The 24,511-nt window shown below is 45.8% G+C and overlaps 1 protein-coding gene across 5 annotated transcripts in view; it reads right to left on the bottom strand.

The window, feature by feature from the left end:
• Positions 1-20,612, bottom strand: part of PPFIA3 (PTPRF interacting protein alpha 3) — a 69,459-nt gene extending 48,847 nt beyond the window's left edge. For all 5 annotated transcript variants that reach the window (XM_054993158.1, XM_054993161.1, XM_054993160.1 and 2 more), the window contains exons 1-2: positions 20,399-20,612; positions 10,178-10,493 (exon numbers count right to left, since the gene is read on the bottom strand). In XM_054993158.1, the coding sequence (XP_054849133.1) occupies positions 10,178-10,414 (237 nt within the window). In that variant the 5' untranslated portion in view covers positions 10,415-10,493; positions 20,399-20,612. The remainder of the gene's footprint in view (positions 1-10,177; positions 10,494-20,398) is intronic.
• Positions 20,613-24,511: the final 3,899 nt, after the last annotated feature.

Here is a 24,511-nt window from a genome sequence, read left to right as displayed (position 1 = left end):
GGATACATATGAAAAATGCCAATTGTGAATGGTGTTTACATGTAAAATTAGGCAACAATCTCTTTTAAAGAGCAGTTCTGAAGAGGCAGAAAGATCTGTCCTGAAGGGGCAGCAAACAACCAGGTAAGGAGCAAATCATCCCTCCATGCAGGAGAACCAATCTCTTCCACTAATTTCCAACGGCCATTATTTTTAGAGTAGGGCAGAGGAAGGAGTGCTACAAAACTCCAACAAAATCACCACCACCCCTTATTTCAGTCAAAGTTTAATCTTTATCCAAGTCTGAACGTGCTCAGATCCTTCAGGCCTTATTCATAAAGTTTTGTTTTCAAGACATTAAGGGTAAAGATAGGTGTATCTCCCTCCAGGATCAGGTGTGGATTTATCGGCAGTGGCCCAAGTTCTTTCTCTTGCCTCTACTTTTCTACTGCCTCACTTCAGTGCATGCTTTTGCCTTCCCCTCTTCTATTCTTTGGACAAGCTTTTGTTCTTTCTCATTAAAAACCCTCACCTTTGTAAATTCAGGAGTCTGGTATAGTTACCATTTAAACATGTTTTTCATTGTATTTTTAAGCCGTTCTGTTTTCCTTTGGGGGGAGTAACAACAACAACATTCGATTTATATACTGCTTTTCAGGACAGAGGGGGAACAACCTTGCTCAGGGTGAAGGAAAGTGTGATTGTCACAACAGCCAGCCAATCCGTGTGCAGGATGGGAAGGTGGCTCACTCTTTCTTACAATGGCCAACCAATCAGTGCTCTGAACAGAAGGCTTCTTTTGGAAGTATAAAGAAGTGATGACTCCTCAATTGGTTTCAGTTGAAAGTCTGGACATCTGTACAAAGGAGGGGGGCTGACATGAATTAGGGTTGCCAACCTCCAGGTGGGGCCTGGAAAGCTCCCAGAATTACATCATCAATCTAGTGATTGGGGCTGATTTTTATCAAATCATCTCCACGTACAACCCCTTGCTTCCGAAGTAAGTCCCTCCAGAGCGCATACACAGCCCGCAACTCCCCTGTCCCCTTCTTTCAAGCCCGGGGGACCTGGCAATCCTACTCAATGCTCAAGTTACTTTGGTCTGTTTTCACCCTAAGAAACACTTTGTACTGGCAGCCTATGATTGTCCAGAAATGAACACAGAAGGTGCCTAAAGGAAGGAAGTAGGATTGCCATACATAAAGGAAGGAAATAGGGTTGGGAAATAGCTGGAGATTGGGGGTGGGGTTTGAGCCTTGGGAGAATGAGGTTTAGGGAGGGACTGGAGCTCAGTAGGTTATAATGTCATGGAGACCAACCTTCAAAGCAGCCATTTTCTAACTGATCTCTGTAATCTGAAGATCAGTTATAATTCTGGGAGATCTCCAGGCCCCACTTGGGGTTTGGCAACCCTGGAAGGAAGTGTTATGGCCAAAGTACATCTGAGACATTTGTTCTGTGGTTTAAATTCCTGGCAAGTAATTTAGAGTTTAAGGTGCCAAAGGAGGCCATTTTAATGAGGGAAAACAGTGAGGGACTTGACCTTCCCCCACCCAGCACTGCAGTGTTGATGGGGGGTGGCGGTCCTCCAGGCTTGAATTTAGAGCCAAATAATAAATCTGGATTTCCACTCATGGAATGGTACTTAGTCAAGCAGATGTTCTGTAACTTTCCAAATCTGAAGAACATGAAAACTGTTTTGATAAATAAAGTTAAGCTCCAGAGTAGTACAACACTGTTTTGCCAAAACTGATGATGGCAACAAACTCATAAGAAAGGTTTAGGAGAGGTAGCCAGTATCTGAGATATGCTGCGTCGGCAGCATATCTCAGATCAGTATATTTCATTTCCATTCTATCAGTTTACCTGGGACAAGATTACCAGTTTACCAGACCCGTATTCTCAAGGCTATCTTGGACCTTTGGTGGGATGGTACTATGGCACTGTGGTAGTGAGGGATGGTGAGAGGGAATGTCCATTCTAGTCCCATTGAACAAAGTGAACCAATGGACTGAAGAAGCTGCCCATCCTTGGGGTAGGGCCATGGTTCAGTGATAAAGCATCTGCTTTGCATATAGAAGGGCCCAAGTTCAATCCCTGGCATCTCCAGCTAAAAGGGTCACATAGTAAGTAAGGTGCGACATCTCTTCCTGAGAATCTACAAAACCGCTGCCAGTCAGAGAAGACACTACCAGACCTTGATGAACAGTGGTCTGACTTAGTATAAAACAGCTTGTACTCATGAAACAGAAGTTAGACCAGTAATTTCCTGGGCTCTCTCCACTCCTGTCCTTTTCTGTTTGGGAGATCAGTGTTACACTGGTTCCTTCCAGAACTTCAATAGGAGGCTGACTATAGCAATGTTGAATAGTTTTTGTTTGAACACTGACAATTTCCCATCTGAATTCTTTTAAAAAAGAACCCTCTTGGGTTGAGTGAATGCTATCTGGCCCCACATAACCTGTTCCTTCTTAACTGGTGCACTGATTCCTCATTCTTTGTCCTTTCCATTTGACACAGTGGTGCAGTTCAGTCATGCCATGAAATCATGCTTTAATTAGGTGAACTATGGTTAGTGAGAGCATCAGAACATGGTCACTCCACAAATTACAGTTACTTCAGGTATATCAAACCAGAACAGAGTTGCCAGCTCCAAGCTGGGAAATTCCTGGAGATCTGGGGTGGGGGGTGTGAAACCTGGAGAAACCTGGAGAAAGTGGGGTTTGGGGAAGGAAAATACCTTGGCATGGCATAATTCCATACAGTCCACCCCCCAAAGTAGCCATTTTCTCCAGGTGAACTGATCTCTGTGGCCTGGAGACCAGTTGTAATTCCGGGAGATCTCCAGCCACTACCTGGAGGCTGGCAACCCTAAACCAGAATCTGAAACCATGGTTTGAAGTAGATTGGTCAATCACAGTTATTCAAAAGTATGGTTTGACATGACATACAAATGCGGTTATACTAAGCTTGTTGCCTGGTGCTTCCGTCACTTTCAGTGCAGACTAGGATATTGGCTGGGTCTTGAGTGGGAGAGAACAGAGGCAATAAAACCTCTATTTGTTGAGCCAAACCAGGCTTTGAATGATCTTCTGTGAGCCCAACTAGCTGCAATTAAAATAACTATGTTTTTACATTATCTCTGAACTAAACCATTGCTTTCAAACATGACCCCTCCCCAACACTATGAGCATCTCCCTATCTTCTACATTAAAGACTGATGCAAAGATATCAATTGTTTTTTATTTATTTTACAAAATTTAGGTAGGACGCTATATGCTGTAAATTTAACGGAAGAGATGCCCGTGTGACGACGGCCCAGCAGTTCATCAGAGCCCATTTCTGACGAACCGCCACAAACTTTAGGCTAGTGCATTTTTTGGTTTGTCACTGCAGACAGCCTGGCGCCGATCAATCAGTTTCCTAGGCAACAGGGGATGGGCTGCCTGCAGTCCTTCTGCTGACCTGGAAGTGGCCTTCTGCTGACCCGGAAGTGACAATTTGCTGACCTGGATGTGACGTTTTCATGAACCAAATGAACCAGTTCACGAACTGGGGGCAGGTTTGTGAAAGTTCTTGGTTCGTGAAATGCGACAAACCACAAACCGCATGATTCGGGTTTTTTCCGGTTTGTGCCCATCTCTAGTTACCACCTGCCTCATCTCAAAAGGCAGAGGCATCCAAAGCAGAGCCTCAGGAAATGACCATAGTGATCATTTGTTCATAAGGGAGTCCCTGTGTGTAATCATCTTTCCTCAGTACTCCTTTAAACAACTGCTACAGCACTTTCCTGCTTCTGATGTACATCAAGAACTACTAAATGTTCTTTTGATATCTTTAGCAACTTGCTGTTCAAATTCCTTCTTTGCTTTTATTTCTAAATTTATATTTGGATTTGCTGGAGAGTGTGTGTTTCTTTCTTTTCTTCATTTGGATTTTTAAAGGAAATCCTCTTGCCTGCACTAGCCTCTGCTATTTAACCACACTGGCATCCTTCAGGCCTTGTTTGTACTATTTTTTCTAATCTGTGTTGGTTTAAAACAACCTCCAAGCTTCCTTAAGAGATACAAGTCTTCTGTCAATTGTACTTCCAGCTTCCTTTGAACCAATCCTCTCTCTTGAGAAATTTCTTCTTTTGAAATTAAATTACTGCGTCGGACTTTCTGGGCAATTTTTCTCCTGCTTAATTTGGTAGCATTGTGGTCACTGGTTTCAAGCAATTCAACAACGTTTATATCTTGTCTTCACTTAAGATTAAATCAAGCTTTGCTTCTCCTCTTATCTTTTGCATGTGAACGATCCAAGACACAGTAAGATTATAAGAAGAGCCCTGCTGGATCAGACCGATGGTCCATCTAGCCCAGCATCATGTTTCACACAATGGCCAATCAGTTGCCCCACAGGGTCATCTAACAGGACATAGAGACCAAGGCCTTCCCTTGATGTTGCATTCCAGCAGTGATATTTAGAGGTTTACTGCCTCTAAATACAGAGGCTCCATTTAGTCACCATGGCTAATAGCCATCGATGGACCGACCACGCTCGACAAATCTATCTAAACTCCTTTAAAGCGATCCATGTTCATGGATGTCCATTGGCAATTAAATTCCACAATTTAATTACTCATTGAGTAAAGAAGTATTTCCTGTTGTCCATCCTGAATCTATTGCCCATAAATTTAATTGGATGCCCTCCGAGTTCTAGTGTTACGGGAGGAGAAAAAAAATTCTCTCTATCCACTTTTTGCCAACCATGGATAATTTTATAAGACTATCATGTCCCTCTTTAGTCGACTTTTTTCTAAATGGAAAGACGGCAGACTCTTTAGCCTTTCTTCACATGAAATATGCTCTAACTCCTCATCAGTAATTGAGTATAGCAACTGTCCTTATCCTGATGCAAATTTATGCTTACCAAATCACTGTTACCCAGCTTGGAATCACACATTATTAAAATGTACGTTTCTGCCTGACTTTCTTTCATCATGAAAATGATGCTTCTGTCTTTAATTCCTGCCAGTGTTGCCAACTTAGGCTTGGGAAATTCCTGGAGATTTGGGGTTGTGCATGGAGAGGGCGTAGTTTAGGGAGGGAAGGGAGCTCAGCAGAGACCTGACTGATGCTATAGGGTGTGTCCTCCAAAGCTACCATTTTCTCCAGGGAAACTGACTATTGGAGATCAGATGTAATACTGGGACCATCCCGGGCTCCACATTTAGGTTAGTAACCTTAGCCAGGGTCCTTTGTGCCCCAGCATTGCAGTGATTTAAACAAAATCGACATACATGGTAGAATAAGGTACTAGTAGAGTAGACTGCACGATTTCAGTCTGGATGTGGAGACATCATTTTTGAATGCTCCTCTAAGAAAAACTTTCCTGCAAACAACTGCCCCTTCAGCACATCAGGGAGAAAATAGCACAGCCTGCAACTTGCTACACTTGTTTCCTGCTGTGCTGGGGTGTGGAGGTTAGGTAGCAGAGTTTTTAAAACATGCAGTCTCTCAGCCATGTGAAGTGGAAAGATCCGTTCCATCCTCTCGTTTTGCCGCATGCATAGACCAGATCTCTGATTCCAATTGTATAATCAACTGTTATAACCAGGGCTTTTTTTCAGTGGGAACGCGGTGGAACAGAGTTCCATCACCTCTTGAAAATGGTCACATGGCCGGTGGCCCCGCCCCCTGATCTCCAGACAGAGGGGTGTTTAGATTGCCCTCCGTGCCGCTGGAGTGGAGATCAGGGGGCGGGGCCACCGGCCATGTGACCATTTTCACCGAGGGCGATTTAAACTTTAAAAAACTCCCCCCTTGTTCCAGCTAACCCAAAGTGACGTCATTGTGCGGTCCTGAGTTCCACCACCTCTTTTCCCAGAAAAAAAGCACTGGTTATAACTTCAAGTTCCTCCAGTGGTTCTCTAACCAGATCACTCTCATCTTTATACTTGTATATGTGGTTATTCAGTATCTGTGCCATTTTCCATTTGTTATGGCTGAATTTCTCTTTGTTGCTAGCAATCTCAAGTTCATGGATATCTTTTTGCATTTTTCTTTGTTGGCACGCCTTCTCTTTTCAGTTCTGGTGTAGAGGTACAGTATTGAGTTTCATGCCAAACCTATCTTCTGGCAGGGCGAAAAAATAGCTAATTCTCAGCAACAGAGTACAGTTAGGATCAGAATACAATCTGTTTACATTGGGAAGCAACATAATCAGACCCTGGGGTAGGAAGCCAAGGGCAAGTGTTGATGCAGAGGGCAATCCCATCCGGCCACCAAAGTCATGACGTCACTTCCTGCATACAGTCAGGTGATCCAGCTGTGCTGCAACCCTCTCAGGGCTCCCCCAAGGGAGCGGTACCCTATTTCTGACCCCCGTCAGAGTCACTTGCATTTACATTTGGGTGTGCTGGCAGTGCTGTGGTGCAACAGGGTCTCCTCCAAGGAAACTCCATCTGTGTCCAATCCAGGCTGTGCATGGGGAAAATGCCCTTCTTGCCAAGCCCCAGTTACACCACTGACTTTGCATCTAATCACTTAAGAACGTCAGGGGGCAGGTCCAATCATCCATTACCCCTTGAAAATAAGTTATCCAGCAAGAGTTCACAGTATTCAATAATCTTCATTTGTGCTACAAAATCCTCAAATCTGTCCCATAAGGATCAAAGAACAAAAGAATTTCTGTGAAACACTGCACTTGATTTGTATAGCTATATATAAGAACATACAGAGAAGTCAACCCAGAAATAAATGTGGAGACCTTAGTTTATTTTGCAGGGTTTTTAAAGTGTATAATTTGATAAAAAGCAATTTAAAAAACACATACATGCAAACGTGCGCTTCTGTACTATCACCCCCAGCCATCCAGATTGTCTCAAGCTTATTTTTAGCAAAAACTGCCAACACATTTTCAGGAGCTTCTCTTCATACTCAGGGGGGTTTAGAACTTACTTGGAAGCAAGGAGCAGGGAGGGTGGGGGAGCCAATTTCACCTCCACAAAACTCTAACCAAGCAGCTGAGTTCCACATTTGACTGTGGCCCAGGGCACAACTGTCACCATGCAGTTCTCCTGTCCTTCTAAGGTCTTCTCTTTTTTTGTCTGCTTAATCCTTATGTCAAGTGGGTTTTTTGGGTGGGTAGTCTAAGATTAAATGCAGATGGGATGTATTTCTCCTGCTTTTTAAAGGCTAGTCATCTCTGCCTCCTGTTCTGGTCTTAGACTCAAAGTAAATTGTAGTTGTTCCATATTCCCTTTTCAAATCCTTTGGGACTTTGCAGACTTTTGGCATACTGCCCCACAGTGTTTAACCCACAATGCCACAACAGATATTATTCATACTCTTGAAGCAGTAACTTCAGATTGCACTGCTGTGTTTCCAGAGGTCCTACCCAAATATGAGTGGGTACTCAGACTCATACAGGGTTCTTCAGGGATATAGGGAGCAACATCCTCCTTAGTACTATAGTGGTGATACTCACTCAGGGGCTCAGGAGCCACTTCTGGCTTTTTGACATGCTATTTTTGGATCTTTGACATGCCACCAGTGGATCTTCTAGGCACTGCTCTCAAAGGCACCCAACGCAGCCCACATTCCAAGAAACTGGGCGGTTTCTTTAGATATTTGAATAATTTCATCATTACTAAAACTATTACATTTTTAAAACGCAGCGCAACTTGTCCATGGTGATTATATCCAAAGTTGTACAGATATACAGATTCAGTATAATGAGACTGAGTCAAGATATACAACTGAACGAGGTGGTGGAACAGGGCATACCACTGTTAAATGAGAATTGAGAAAGATGTCATGAAAAAGCAGGCTGGATATAGTCTGGGCTTCTGCATATTCAGACTCATGTGACATCTGAATGCAACCTGGGTGATTTTGGTCCAGTCAATCTAATTTTGGAATGCATGGCCTACCTCACAGGGCTGCCCTGATCTCAATGGAAGAAAAGCAGGATTGAAATGCAATCTGCACTTATTTACTTTTTTTAATCCATAGCGTTTTTAAACCACCTTCTCCAACAACAACAAAAGCTGGCTATGAAAGGTAGATAGGAGAGATTTGCTGTATTGGGGATGACCTTGAAGTGGTGGTGAGGAGCTTACTTGCTTTTTTAATGAACTTTTTTTAAAAAAAGAATGTAAATTCTTTCCTTTGCCTGATTCGTGTATAAAAACACTGGAAAGCTTCCAACTGGTTTAAAGAATTTTTAGTTCATCCACTGACTAGCATCTAATCCATTTGTGGTGGTGGAAAGTGCTGTCAAGTCATAGCTGACTTATGGTGACCCCTGGTGGGGTTTTCATGGCAAGAGACTAACAGAGGTGCCACATTGCCTGCCTCTACAATCCTGGTCTTCTTTGGAGGTCTCCCATCCAATTACTAACCATGGCCAACCCTGCTTACTTTCTGAGATCTGATGAGATCGGGCTTGCCTGGGCTAACCAGGTCAAGGCAATCCACTTGTATATAATTACAATTTCAATATCAGTTCCTTTTTAAAGGAATATGAAATTACTAAATTGTAAGTTAAATGGGGAGCAAATGATTTGATATACTGAATCACTCAATGTTTTCTTTTACATTAAAAGAAAGCAGTCCAGGCGAGGATTTGGATCCAGGATGTTAACCTGGTGGTGGTGGTGGGATGCTTTTTGAATCTTTCCCCTTAATTCTCCAACAGAAATGGGAAGGACCCATCATCACTACTTTTTAACTTGGAAGAAAACGTTGGCAGAACTGCTCAGAAATTCTCCATGTATAGTTTGGCCCTAAAGCTACTGCTACTTGTTCGATGGAAAGCCCATCTTTGATATTTTCATTTACATTCCTTATTACAGTAAAATGCCAGGAGCAAAACAGCCTCAAGAAGCCTGCCTTCAACCCTTAGCCACATTCCCACAATTCAGATTTGTCCACTCAGATTAACCCACTTTTTCTGACTGAAGCTGGCAACCTTAAAGAAACACCTTTAAAATGATTCCACAATTACACAGGCAAAGGGGGGGAAAATCTTGCATCTGTGCAAGAGACGAGCTTTGCTGCAAGTCAGCCACAGTGATTTCCTCCCTGTCCAACTTTGTTTGCTAACTGGGAAAAACACCATTGGCCACGCTTAGTTCTCCCACCCACCCCCAATGCTGTGAAAAGGTGAGGGACCACCTACCCTCAAGACGACATGCCAGTATTTCAGGGCCATACAAGATTCCATGCAATTCTCCCTCCTATGTCTATAGCATATATCTCAATGTACAAGTTGCCAGTGTCCAAAGGATATTAAAAATAACTTGTGATTTGTGAGTAATAAGGTTTCTTCTCACATTGATGAGCATGAAATCAGGGGCGGGTGGACTGGCGGAAGGGGGATTTGACAAAAACTGCAGACAAGGTATCACTCAGGTGACCTGGTTTGTTCCAGTCCCATCTATGCTTTGGTGTCAAAAATTACCATGCAAAGTGAAGGAGACGGCATTAGTCCCATTCGTTCTGCATGACAGCTACGACAGCAAAGTTCTCCCTTAAACGCTGGACTAAAGGTGCAACTAGAAGAGATGCAGGAGACTCATGATCAGGTCTCCTGACATCTTTAATAATTTTTAAGAACTGCCAGGGAAGGGGGTTGATTGTGGCTGTGTTGCTGGGGCAATGAGGAAGATTAACCCTTCCCCCACAGTATAAAAATAACCCCACCAATTACTCATTTGCTCCAGCACAGAGGGGGGGGAAAACCCACTCCTAAGACACACACATATCAACCAGAAGCCCAGGGTCACAACTACACAGGGGCTTGAAAACATAGCCTGGCTATAGCAATACCAGGGTAGGAACAGCCAAGAATGGAGTCACACACACCTATTCTTGCTCTGTCCACTGTTGCTACTGCTCCTTCTGCTTTCCTCCACCGTGCATGTGCAACAGTGCAGCATGACAAAGCAATTGCCATTACTTCCCCACAGTCCAGAAATCCCCCTTTTTCATTGCTTCTCACACGTGTCAACTGTGGACAGAGCAATTCATATCTCTCACGGGGCAATGCAAGCATGGGTTTCTCTGATGCTGTGCCAGAGAAACAGCCATCTCCTCTGGAAGAGAAGCCCTCTGCACAACACAAAATGCATCCCAGAACCCTCAAACTACCAAGTTCAAACTGGCACCCCTGCCACCAGCTAGCTCCTCCCCACTGCCCCAGTCCTGACCTGAGGGAGGGCAATGTTGAGCTGACGCTGGAGAGACTCCTTCTCATGGCCCAGTTCACGTAGGCGGAGCTGTGAGGTGGCCAGGCTTTCCTGTGTGTCACGCAGTGTCTCCAGCAACCTCTCACGCTCATTCAGCATGTTAACCATGAGCTGCTCAAAGTTGGCATCGTCGGCTCCGTAGGCTGAGCCGCGGCGGTTGTCCTCATTGATGGTCGGCATCACTTCGCACATCATCATGCCAAGTTGGGTGGGGAGGGGCCCCCAGGGACTCCTCAGGAAGGAACAGGTAGCGGTGAGGGGAGTTTAACCCCTGGTTCTGCAGAGAAAGAAGAAATGTCCATCAAACATCACACAGAATTGGAACCTCAAGAGTCCTCTGGGAGGAGAGTCCAGAAATGATAGTGATACATGGGGAAAGGAACAGTAATGGGATGCAGGTTGGTGGCAACTGGAACTCATGGTTCCAAGAACATGGCCAAAAATGGAAAGGCATAGGGGTCTTTGTGGCAAGTGAAATCCCTGAGGTGTTTTGGAAGAAGATGATAGTCTACGGGCAGAGACCGACTCTTGACCCACCAGAGTTCCAAGCTGGCAAGAGACACAGTGAACTGGAACTCCTGGGTTCTACAGCACAGAAGCGCTGCCTTGGAGGGAGAGGAACGGTGGCAGGGAAGAGAAGCTCAGAGCAAGGACTCATGGGATCAGGTGACTTGAGGACACCCACAGACACTTCCTGCTAACTTACTACAGATGTAGATAATGTAATCAGAGATGATAACGATAGTAAATATTAAATTCTTCCTGCCACCCCTCCAAGCAAAAACATTGGCTCTGGAACAGCACTGGGGTGTTCCAGAGGAAGAAGAGTCAGAGGAAGCCAGAGCCTGAAATTAAGTTTGTGGGTGGATGGGGAGAGCAAGCACCGTCATGGAGGAGGCATGAGGTTCAACCGGTTAGGAAACTGAAGCTGCCAGAAGCCAGCCCAGCTCCACCCTCCCTCGTACTTCCCTTTCCCTTCTTTGGGGCAACTGGCTTCCTCGAGCAACACCTTCCCTACTTCCTCATGGAGGGTCAATTCAGCCTAGCTTCTGTTGCCAGCGTGGCTCTTCCTTGTGTCACAACACCTCCTGTCCCTAATCTTCCCCAGAAACATAGCTGAGGAAGACATAAGCACAGTTCATACTGTGGGCTGTCCCCCCTGCCCATCCCACCCTCTCTCATTATGGCCTAGCAGATGTGAACCTGCGAAATCGGGATTCAAACACCAGCTCAGCTGGAACATTGGCTGGGTGGCTTTAGTTTGTCACTCTGTAAACCGGGTGTCATATTTTACATTTGTATAGCACTTCTGGAGGGTTCAAAGCACTTCACACCCATCATGGCAGGAAAAAAATAGCTATTTGTGACCTTCCTCACAGTTTCAAAGGGCAAGCAAGATTTTTAAAGGGTACTACCAACCCCTTGGGCAGGTTCAGGGGTTGGCTTTGCTTCAAGCCAGGTCTGTTTGCCAGCTCTGCTGGGACTCATCATTTCTTCCTGTTCAACATCATGCCAGGCGCTGCACAGAACAAAGCAACTCAGTCTCTGCCCAGGAGGCTCACGTTCTTCATCTCCTCAATCACAGGAGGCAAAACCGAGGATTGACAAGTTGTACAGTGAGAAGAACCAGGAGCGACGCAGGAGGAGGCAAGACCGAGAACTGACAAGTTGTGCAGAGAGGAGAAACAGGAGCAAGCAGACAAGGGAAAGGCATCACTGTAGGCCCTACAGGTCTCCAAGAGGGAGCTGAACGTGACAGAAAGGCTCATTGTGCATGGTTCTCCTGGGGAGGCTAACCAGGTGCCTGTGGGGCAATTCTTAGGGACAGTGGCATCTTCCTCCTGATTGCCTCTCCCCCAAACAAGCACGCCCTGTCTGAAAAGGTCAACCCCCTCTCCCAGTAGCCCTGTTCACAAGTTACAGTGAATAATCCACATTCAGTGAAGTCACATTTGATTTTTCTTTATATGTGCATTGAGTAATTCTCACATCACACTGAACGCATACACAGCTGAAGCACACATTTACCCAGGTACTGGTCCCTGGTTTCATTCGTCAAGCAAATGTGCATCGGCTGTTCCTTACAGATGTACACATGTTCATGCTAGTTGTATGTGCATAAACTGTAAAATGTGAACAGGTCTCCTAACTCAGGATGGTTGGCAGTAATTTGAATGAATTCTTGCCATCCCTGCTCATGCTGAACAGGGTTTATGCTCTAAAATGCTATCTAGGTAACCAATTTGCACATCTCCTCTCCTGCCTCCACTGCTTTCTATGGCCTTGCCATTCCTGGCTCATTGTCCCTTCTGCCAGACTGCTCCCTCATGCCTGGAACAGCCTCTCTTCTCTGCCCAACCACTCAAGGCCTTCCTCACGACTTGCTTCCTCACAACTGCAGGGCCCGACTCGCACTTTCTAAGCTATCTTCTCCCTCAACCCACAGCAAAGTCCCTGGTTCAAGTCTCAGTGCAGCAATTTATCTATTGCCACCATGGTGTAATGGCCAAAGTAGGTTCTGGGAGACCCAGGTTCAAATCCCCACTCTGCCAGGGAAGCTTGTTGGGTGATCTTGAGTCAGTTTACTCTCTCTCAAACTAACTGACCTCACAGGGTTGTGAGAATTAAATGGAAAGGGGGAGGACAATGTAAGCCATTAGGGAGAAGAACATGGTATAATTATCTAAATAAATATACATTTTATCTTGCCTTTACTCCAGGGAGCTAGGGGGACATACGTCAGTCTCCACTCCTCTGTTTTACCCTCACAGCAACCCCCTGAGGTGGGCTAGGCTGAGAGAGAGGAATTGGCCCAAGGTCACCAGTGAGCTTCATGGCTGAGCAGGACTGGTTTCCCCGATCCTAATTCTAACAACAACACTCACTGGGTGGCCCCCACGTTTGTTTAAAGACAGTTAGGGCATCAATTTGACAAACACACCCCTATATAATGGGTAGGGTTATATACATCTCTTCTGCATACACACACAGATGCTGACCCAACATTTAACCCTTGGCCGTTTTCTACCCTTTGCAAGTGTGAAAGAGACAAAAAGAATTAAACAGGGGCTATAAGGATTGCTCCTGCACTGCTGTGTTACCAAAGCTCAGGCCAAGTTCTAGCTTTCTTCAAGCTTCAATCTACTGGCTTTCAGTTTAAAGTGTGCTTCATAACGTATACAAGGAGTCAGCAACTGGAAACCTTTGGTCCTAATCAGGCCCACAAAAAAGTGCCTTCTGGCCCCCTCAGAGCTCAGCAATACAAGGTGCTGGAATTTCAGGGAACAGAATTTCCAACATTTTTTCTCGAAAAATCAGGCAACTTGGCCAAAGACCTGAGGAAAGAGGACTTTAAGACCCTGGAGAACTGCTATTTGCTGTTTCAGGTTAGGAAAACTGTGAAGGAAACTCTTTAACCTCCACATGGTTTACTCCATCACACACCTGTATGCCTTGTTTTTTGGAGACAAAATATAGCTGAAAGCTCTGTTCATGGAGCTCTTGTCACCACATGTAGCTGATCCCTAAGTTGCCAACCTAGGGGAGGGGGGGAAAGGGTGGGGGAGTAATGTCAAATTCTGACCTTACCAATTTCTCCTTCTCCACTCTAGGATGGCAATGGCGGGAGCCAGAAGGCTCTTCTCATTGAGCCTGATTTGACTCCAGGGCCTCTAATTGCTAACCTGTAATATACATTATGACCCACTTCCATCACTTTCTTCTTCAGATTGCTTTCCAGGAAAACTAACTGCTGAGCAAAAATTTGCATGGTCTCTTCACTCCCTCATTCTCACAGCCATGCAGACCCCCCATTTGGTAGACATAAGTCTTCCTCCAGTCACCTTCCACAAACTTTTGTCCAAGAAAGGCACTAGTTTGTCCACGTGTGCCCCGATCCATAGGCATCAAGATTCACACAAATCCTCACACACGCACACTCTTGAGCATCTCATTTGTTCCGTGACAGGCTATCCTACACCTAAATTATTCCACTTCTAGAAAAGGGAACTCCATAAACACCTTCCTCCATTGTTAAACTCCATTAAGTGAAATGAGAGTTCTTCTTAATATTCAATTCAAATCTACTTCCCAGGATTTTGAAACTACGAATAGCACCCATAGTTTCCAACCCAGTCTCCTTCTACACACAGTAACCCAATTTAAACAAACATACTTGAGGAAGGCCATAAGTCAGCAATACAGAAGGTCCCAGGTTTGATCCCTGGCATTTCCAAAGCTGGGGAAAGTCTCTCTGAGATCTTGGGGAGGTGCTGTCAGTCAAAGACAACAATGCTGAGCTAGATGATATATGGCAACTTCACAGGTAAGCTAAAAATTACATCCCTACAGTGGTAGGTAAGTTACTGCATGCTGATTGCTTTGGGAACAGAAGTACAGAGACACAGCTGATTATTTAAAGAAGAGTGTCGCTGGGTAAAATCATGCCCACTGGAAACCACACCCCTAGACCCAAAGGCCCTTCCTGTAAATCTCTCCTCCAGCCAACCTGAGAAAACAGGATGAGATTTGGGCTTCAAGATCCAATCCTGCTAAAATCCAGTGCCTGTAATCTTGCTCTTTAAATCTTGCTACAAATGGTCACATACATCAAATGAAGCCAGAGATGCTCATTTCCTCCAGAATTTCAAGGCACAGATTATTCCAATGGAATTATTCATATTTCATTTATATTCCATCTTTCTTCCAACATGGAGCTGAAGGAGGGATTCATAGGGTCATAAAAGGTCTCCCCCATCCAGACAGTAATGCACCCAAGCCTACTCCATCCCTGCAAGGAACTTTCAAACAATACTCTGAAATCACAAGGAAAATGAATTCCAGAGCCTGGAAAAGAAGACAGCCGAGCTTATACTCAGAGTGATGCTTCGGAATGAATAAAAGGACTCTTGTCTATTACAGGACTTGGTCCTAAATTGATAATAAGCACTAGGGCTGAAACTTTAACAAGTCCTGGCTGAAATTAAACTCTCCATATATGCAAGTATAAATCCTTGAAAGTCAAAGGATTTATACTCGGTGTCTCTCGGTGCATTGTGCTGGCCTCTTCCAAGCCTTATAAATTGCAGGAGGTAACTTTGGGGACCCTCAAATTTTTGAACACTGAAAGATACAGTTCCAAGGCCTACACAGGCCCATAGTCACTCCTGCATCTTCAAAAGACATTGAGACCCACATGTGGCAATATAGCAGCCGGTCCAGACGTAGGTTGGACCCAGCCAGCTTTTTTGCTCAATTTCACCCAGTCCCTTCCTTACTACAGCCCCTGCCCCACATGGGTTTGTTCACATGGGTCCCATGATCCCTCCAGTATAGTTTTTTGGTTATCAAAGGGGATCCTTCTCCATTCTGTACCAAACAAAAAGCTTGTTTGATCCACCCCGTAACTCGGAAATAGACACTGTGCTGACTAATTCAGCACTGTGCTGACTATCTGTGCTGATAGAAATATACATGAAACCATCAGACTTTGTAGATCATAGACCCCAGACACTACATCTGTCTCCTGTGTATGTATACCACAGACCAGGAGAAACTAAAACCAATGCATGATTTCCACATATTTGCAGACGAAAAGTAGCAAGCTCCTGAGATTTTCATACACAGAGCTATGGATATGAAGGCTGAAAGATGCACCAAGATCAAAGTATACATATAAACATGCCCCCCCCCTCTCTCTCTCTGTCACACATACAAAGCAATACAGCTGAATACAAATGAATACAAAAAATACAAAATACCCCAGAACCATAATTATACACTTACATTTTATAAATATGAATCCTGTGCTGATAACACCAAATACGCTTATCCAACTCCAAGCAAAGAGTACTCATTTTTTTTAAAGCAAGTTTCTAGTACTCATGGTTACAATTTAGTGGAGATTCAGAAACCAGGGCAGGACAAGAAAGGGGTATCTTACTTGTGCCCTTGCTCCGAACATATACATGTGGTACTTCCCTTTCTGCTTGTCAACCCAGCCTTTGCTGTCATTCCTTCCAAGTTATCTGAAGAGATTCCTCATCTCCAAATATAATTATGGGGGGGGGACTAAATGAGCATTAGAGTAAAACTGAACATTATGAACAGCTCTGTGATTTGAACCCCCTCCCCCAGCTTATATTTTGACAAAATGCAACAGTTTAAAAGAAGAGACCAATATAAGGGGAGCTAGCATGTATAAAAGCAGCTTGTGAATGACAGGTTTTGGTAGGAAAACCACAAAAGGAGTTCAGGTGGAGGGCTATGTTAGTCTGTCGTAGTAGAACAAAATTTGAACCCAGTAGCACCGTAAAATCCAGCAAAAGATTCCAAGATATAAGCTTTCGTAAGTCAAAGCTCACTTCATCAGATACCAAGGAGAAAGAGTTTAATAGCATTCCCCCCACCCGTCCACACCTTCCTCTTTAAATAGCAGTCCCTGCAGCTGCATTTTGCCAAAAGAAATCAGGGGGGAAATAATTACGGAACCATGCATAACATGTAATTCTCCCCTTAGTTTATCTTTGGTAAAAAAAATTGCATGTTTTTGGGAAAGTACATGGAATTTCAGCAACACTGCATACATTTAGGTGTATGTTCTTAGACCCACAAATGTTCTTGCACACTCCTGGGATTGGAATGTGGAAGGGCTGTGGCTCAGTAACAGAGCATCTACTTTGCATGCACAAGGTTCCACGGTCAGACCCCAGTCTCCATTAAAGCATCTCAGGAAGCTCATGCTGGAAAATACCTGCCAGAGACCCTGGAGAGCTGCTGCCATTCAAGAGTAGACAGATCTGAGCTACATGGAACAACGGGTTTGACTTGGTATACAAGAGCTTCATAGGTGCAATGGTGCTGTTTACATGGTCAGCTTCACTCCCCAGAATTAAAGCTGAAAGTGCAAGACTTTGCCAAACTCATGGGCAATGTGGCTTACAACTAGCAAAGGTGTCCATGTTATGCAAGCAAAAGTCAGCAGCACCATGAGTTGACAACAGACTAAATCAGCAATTTCCAGAGATTACCTCTTTTCTCTGCTGATCGCCTCTCATGACATTCCTCAGAGTCTCCTATCCCCCAAGAGTGGAATTTTGTAGACACCAGTGGGCTGCAGTAGGAAGGAGGCAGGAAAGTTTCATTCTGCCAGTGGAAAATATCATCTGGATCCAACATCATTGCTGGTGCTCATATTTGCAAACACATGAGATTCCACACTATCTGGTATCTGAAGAAGGGAGCTTTGACTCTTGAAAGCTTACATCCTGAAAATCTTATTGGTCTTTAAAGTGCTATTGGACTCAGATCCTGCTGTCACACTACAACAGTGTGCATATAGACATACTTGTTGATACAAATGGAACCACATCTGTACAAACCCATGCAATGCAACTTACAGGTAGCTTAAGTGCATTAAGGAGTTAGAAAAGAAGCTGGCTTTATACTTTGCCAGTCTGTTTGGAATCACATAGCATTCAACCACATTCATCTTGGCATCATGTCTACATGCACTTCACACCTGAAAGTGCTACTTTATTCTCCTCAACACACACTTGTAACACACAGGCTTGCACACACTAGTATAATACACGCATTGACACTATGAACCACATATTGGTACCTTCTAAAATTTCTGAACATCCAGCTATCACTTTGATACAACTGAGATAACACATCTTTTTACTTGAACATGAATGAAAGCCTTACACATGTTCACACATGCATTCCTGCTTAATGCAACTATGCCTTCATATCACTGTGTACAAGCGATCGCCAAAGTACAAATGCACATCAATGAAAATGCATCATCCTACATCCATTTAAAAGAGCGCCACTTTCAAACTACTTGCACAAACGTGTCCCGTGTCAACAGCTCCTAACAGTCCACATGATGGTGCATGTAGAATGCTTGTGAGACGCCCAAATGGTGTCCAACCAGAACACTACCCACATATGCAAGAAGTGATGTGTTTTTCATCTTGTTATACCCGCCTACATCTGGGCTATAAGTACAGATGTGTCCAAGATAGCAATGGAGAATCAACAAGCTTAAAAATATGGAGGTAAAAAACACAGAGGCAATAAGAAGTCCTTCAATAGCCACCCTCGCTTTAGATACAAAACAACAGCCATATGAATGGGATGTTTCCTCTGGTAATCCACAACAGGGGACCCCTCAATTTTAAATTTGTGCATAAAGAAATCTCCATCCTTGACACTCAGGGCTTTAAAGCCCACTGATTATATAGAGGTGGATCCCATCAGCTTTTTCACTCAGTCTCTCCCAATCTTCCTACAGCCCCCACCCCACATGGCTTTTGCCATGGAATTTCCACAATCTCCAATATGGCCTTTAGGGGTGATCAATGGGATCCCCTCCTCCCTTTTTCTCTAAAAGAAAAGCTGGTTGGATCCCACCCATGGCTTGGGGCTTAGACACTCAATGCCCCAAACCAATAGTTATAACTTGTGCTATCGAGCACAGTATGTGCTATGTCTCTGCAAGCCATAATCCAAGGAAATGGTGGACAAATATATTTTACCAAGGGTGTCTTGCATGGTGCAGATGACCTAAGGGACAGAATGATTTGGGAGGGCAGATACAGGTTTGGAGGTACAGGGAAGAGCCTGGGAGGCAGACATTTGCCAGGAAAAGCAAGCTAAAAAGAATCCAGTGCAGGTGATCATGAGAAGGCACTGCGTGCAGACTACGAAAATAAGTCAAAATGTTGGTTCAATAAAAATGGAGATGCAGACAGGGAAGAGGTGGAGGATACTGGAATCAGAGGGTACAAAGATCTCCAGAGAGGATGAGGGGTCTGCTGAGCTGGAGGCAGAAACCAAAAGGTTAGCAGTCAAGGTTGGGATCCACTGGTCTTGGATATGGGGGGGCATAGAAATAGTAAAGGCAAAAGATACAGGGGTAGCGGTAAAGAACAAGAAGGGATGGGACTGTACCTTTAGGCCAAAGAAGGAGCATGAATTGTGGCTGGAGAAAACAGGCGGGGTAGAATCAGGTCGGATGAGCTGCGGTTCCTAGTGAGTATGAAGCAGAATGGGGGCAGAACCTGAAGCAAAGGAGGGGGGAGTTGCCTAGAGATGAAACGGGTTGCTGGATAGGGGCGGTATGTGAAAATACAGCAGAGCTTGTGGTGGGCAGGTGCTTTGGGAGGAGACCTTGGTCACAAATGGGAAGAAAACTGGACTGGTGGTTTTGGAGGGCGAAGGGGGGGGACGAGTTGTAAGTTCTAAATGGGGATGCATGCGGTACAGGAGGCAGACAGGAAGGGATGGGGACAGGTTGTCATGGCGTTTGCAGCAAGTGGGGGCACAGGGCCGCTCAAAGGGGAACTGGGGACAGCCGAGCAGAGCACAAAACGGGCGGGAGGGAGGAAGGGGAGTGGGAACCTTGGCGGGGGCCAGGGGGAAGGGGGGGCCCTGGGATACGGGGCTCTAAAAGAGGGGCAGGTTTGCATGCCGGGAAGGAGGCAGGCCCAGGGAGAAAGAGGGGGGCCCTCGCCGAGGGGGTCAGGCAGCGGCAGAGCTCATGTGGGGCGCAAAGATCCTGCCCGGCGAGGGGGAGCTGCTTAGGAGAGTAGGGGGTAGCACGGGGGCGGTCAGCGGCGGGCATCTGGCCCTCCGAGGCAAGGCAGGGCCGCCCCCTCTTGAAGCAAGAGAGCCCGAAAGGGGGTCAGGCTTGGGTGGAGGTTTGGAAGCTTCCAGGAGGAGAGAAGCCGGAGCAGGTTTTTCGGAGAGGCGGTCGAGGCTGAAGGGAGCCGAAGCGATCCAGGGCGAGGGCTCTGCGAAGGGTGCGGGAAAGGCGCGAGGGAGCTCCGGGGGCTGAATCCGGCGGAGGAGTTGAGACGCGGGGCGCGTGCGGTGGCGACGGCGGGGAGAACCGGGCAGGGCACAACGGGGACGAGGGTGGAGAGGAGGTGGGCGCCTTGGGGAGCGGCCGCCCTGGGGATGCGGGAGCCAGAGGGGCTGCGCTGGAGAAAGGCCGGTGGAAGGAAAAAGCCGGTAGAAGGAGAGGGAGGGAGGCAGAACAGAGAGAGGGGGAAACGGGCTGGGCGACGTTGGACAGCGACCGGAAGGGAGACGGAGGCAGCAACGGGGAACCGGGCGTGAGGCTGCCACGGGTTGCGGCGCGCGGCTCCCGGGTCTGGGGCTCCCGACCCTTACCTTCCTTTGCAGCAGGCGGGGGAGGCGGCTCTGCTGCTCCTGCCGCTGCTGGCGATGCGGATGCAGGAGGGATGCAGGAGGGACCCTGGATGCTGATGCTACCCGGAGCTTGCCGGCCTTCAGGGACGGAGCCAGTCCCACGAGGGGATCCCACTCCCCAGCCCCGGCATCCCTCCCTCCCGGCCGGCCGGTCGGCCACCGCCTGGAGCCCCCCCTCCAGCCCGCCCAGGCAGCTCCAGAGTGTGAAAAGGAAAGAAGAGCCCGCCCCACCTCTCGGCGCAAACCTGGGCGCGCCTGCCCCTTTAAGAGATCCTTGACTGACAAGCAGCAGACCCAACGAGCGCGCGGCGCGGGCCGGGGCAGCCCATGAGGAACCGCCCATGCATGGGGAAGGGAGGGGGAAGCCGGGCTCCGAGTGGCAAAGAGGCACAACCAATGGAGAGGCCGGCTGAGGGGCGGAGGGAGCCGGATAAACCAATTGGGGAAGCCGGAGGGCGTGGCTGGGTTTTAGGATGATGTCATCCGGTGGTTCTTTAGGAAAAAGGAGGGGGGAGGAAGAGGAAGAGAAGAAAAATCAGATGCATCGCAGGTAAAAGGAGGGGGGGGGTGGGAGGCAGTCAGGGGAGTAACAAAAATGCATGAAATCAATGCAACGATCTAGGGAAACGTCTAAATCTGTGTTATAATCTGAGGGCACGCAACAGTCCGGAGAAGAAGGATGAGACACACTGCACCACTGGAGGGGAAAATGCAGCAAATGCGTGCAAGGGTAGAAATGCACTGATTCATGCAGCTCAGATTGGGGGGAGGATTGATATGCATGTGCCACCTGGAAATGCACCGACACCTGAGAAAATGCAGCAACCCAGGGGAAAGGCACCAGGAATACAAGCCACATCTCCGTGTGGCCTCCTTTCCCCCACCCTGCACCCCAGATGCACATTCCTTGTAGCTCGCAGAAAATATCAGTCCGTGGGCTATAGGGGAGCGAAACAATCTGGGGGGAAATGCACCAGTCCGTGTGACAGAAAGAAATGTTTCAGGCTACACGCTTCAAGAAGATGCAGCAGTCGGTTTTACTCAGGGGAAGGAGCAATAAATGCACCTCAAGGGAACCTGAAAAGGGGGGGGGGGCACACCAAACCACGTGCTGCTGAGAAATGCACCAATTCGTGCAACCTGATGTGAAATTGCTTCAATCCATAGAAATGTGTCACTCATTGCACCCCAGAGAAACACATCCATCATTCTCATAGCATATATCAGTTCGTGCAATAGCCTATGAAAATTCATTTGTACAAGGGGAAAGCATGAAACAATGCCCTGCAAGATCAAGCATTCATTGCTGGGCCCTGTAGAGGAAATGTGGTTGCTGAGACTCCAGGAAATACATGGAAATATATCAAGACATGCTCTATGGGGAAGGAGCAAAAAAAAATCAATACATGAAGCCTAAGAACTGCAAATCAATGCAACACAGAATACAATCCGTGGGGGGAGCAGCAAACCATGCATCATTAAGGGCCTTTCTCGATGGCAGGGGAAAATAACACATTTTGTGCTTGGTGCTATAGAAATGCTAGCTCAGAATCAACATCAGTGGAATTATAGCCTGACCCCATGTAAATAGACTGGAGGAGTTGAGGGTGATGCTTTTTTTTAAAGGGGGGGCAGGTATGAACTGGTTTGCTGGAAAGGACTCAGCTTGCAAATAATACAACTAAAAAAAGTAAATAGGAAAAATTATGTAAACGGATTCGTAAAAATGCAGGATTTGGTTTCCTGGGGTCTCTCAGTCCTGCTTTTCCTTTTAAGGCATAGTGAGCTTTTCCAAGTGTCCATTAAAGCAAGGAAGCATTCAGTACTTAAAAATAAGTCCTAAATTGATGGCGATGCACGGGTACTAGCCAATAGATGCCTGGGCCTTTTGCACAACTTGCAGTATGTGTGCTAGCTGTGAGAAGGAACTAGAGTTACTTTTTCCTTCTGACCAAATACTTTCCTTTTTGGTGTGCTGGCAAAACGCAATTTCCCTGAGAGAAACATGCTGCCTTAGCAGAGATAACAGAGTAACAATTTATCTCATTAAAAACATCAACTGGAAGAGTCTTAAGAAATGCATGAACTCCATAAACAACATGAAGATGGTCCCAGCACGTGCAAGCAGAGGCAACAGGGACATCGAGCAGTATTACAGTTCAGACAAACTCCCGACAAGTAATCTAGCACAGCATAATAAAACCAACAAAATACATGTACATGTGAGAGACAAGTCCACTCTTGTGCAATCTAGAACATGGAGCCTTGTTGAAGGATACAACATAGGGAGACAGAACCAGGAGCCAAGGAAATATACAATCAATGGAAAAAGGGACCAGTAAGGAGGCAACCGTGTTTTCTGATCAAAAAAAAAAAATTCACTGTTTTTTCTCATACCAGAAGCACCTGACAACGTGAAGGATTCTACAGTTCAAAATGCCACACTACATAGTCTGCTCAAAAACATGTGCTTGGTCAGAAATACGCCATTTAGAGAAAATCAAAATGTGGAAAAGCAGAGCGGTGAAAACCATAAGGATAGCTTTACTAGACCATATTTTGGGAGAGGGACCATGGCTTTGTGGTAGAGGATCTGCTGTGCACGCAGAAGGCCCCCGCATCAATCCCCAGCCTTTTCCAGTTAGACAGCTCAGGTAAGTAGGTGGTATGAAAGACCTCCCGAGACTATGGAAAGATGCTGCCAGTTAAAGTAGACAATGATGACCTTGACAGTGTCATTATTGGTCTCAGTATAAGCAGCTGCTGTGTTGAGGTGGGGACGTGGCTCAGTGGTAGAGCACCTGTTTGGCACGTAGAAGTTCTCAGGTTCAATCCTCAGCAACTCCAGGTAAAAGTATTAAGTAGGGGGTGATGCAGAAGAGTTCCACTTGAGACACTGGAGAACAGCTGCTAGTCAGAGTAGACAATCCTGACCTTGAGAGACCGATGGTCTAACTTAATATAAAGCAGGTTCATGTGTTCAAGGCTTCGTTTATTTCAGCGTTTGGTATATTGCTTCTGTACCTGGAGGTTCATTTATCAGAACTTATCATTTGTATGGCTAGGCAGACTGATATCGAGCCATTGTTGGCATAGCTAAATGGAATAAACTTAATCTCTCTGATCTGGAGCTTGTCCATAGAGCATAAAGAAGGATAGTTTATTGATGACCTTTTAGGCGCCCCTGAATTCTAAGGAAGAGGTAGAGGAACCCAGCTGGACCTTCATAGAGGTGCTATTTAAGGTTAAGGACGATGGCTTTTCCACCATCTGTTTGAGACCATATATGATGATTCCTCAGAAACATTATTTCTGCCCAGCTTGACTGATAGCACTCACTGACAGCATATCTACAATGGCTTGTTCTTCTCTAAAACTCTGGGGAATATAGTTCTATGATTGGGTCTTGATATCTGATTAGGAGAAACCATGCCAGTTAACATAGTATAAATTGGTGCTGCTGCTGATAAACAAGTTAATGCAGTTGAAAAAAATGCCTTCCACAAACTCTGTGTAGCCCAAAAGATAGCTTCCTGCCTTGACACAGTCCTGGCCGCTTGGATCCACAGGATGGTAACATTGAAACTTGACTACTGTAATGCACTCGACATAGGTCTCCCCCCAAAGTCAATTTGGAGATTCCAGTTGGTGCAGAACACCACAACTCAATTATTATCAGTAGCTAGGCAGAGCGGGCATATATTACTCCTGTTATGCAGTCATTCCGTTGGCTTCCCATCAATAGTTACCAGGTTTGATTCAATGTTTTGGCTATTGGCATACAAAACTCATCATGGCCTTGGCCCCTCTACTGTCATTTATTTTGTCATGTCAGATTTCTTATGTTTAGTTTCAATGTCCTGTCATGTTGTTGAATGCCTCAGCAGTCAATTGTATGGAAGAACTGCACCGTGTAATCTGCCTTTGGTGTGGGTAAGAAAGGCGGATTATAAGTAAATAAAATAAAAATGAACAAATATAAATTTGTCGTATAAACATGTACTATGATTATAAGGACATAACAAAACCCTGCTGGATCAGATCATCTAGTCCAGCATCCAGCTTCACATGGTG

This window comes from Eublepharis macularius, chromosome 12 (genome assembly GCF_028583425.1).
Source record: "Eublepharis macularius isolate TG4126 chromosome 12, MPM_Emac_v1.0, whole genome shotgun sequence".
NCBI classification, from domain to species: Eukaryota; Metazoa; Chordata; class Lepidosauria; order Squamata; family Eublepharidae; genus Eublepharis; species Eublepharis macularius.
This window is presented reverse-complemented; position numbering and strand designations above follow the sequence as displayed.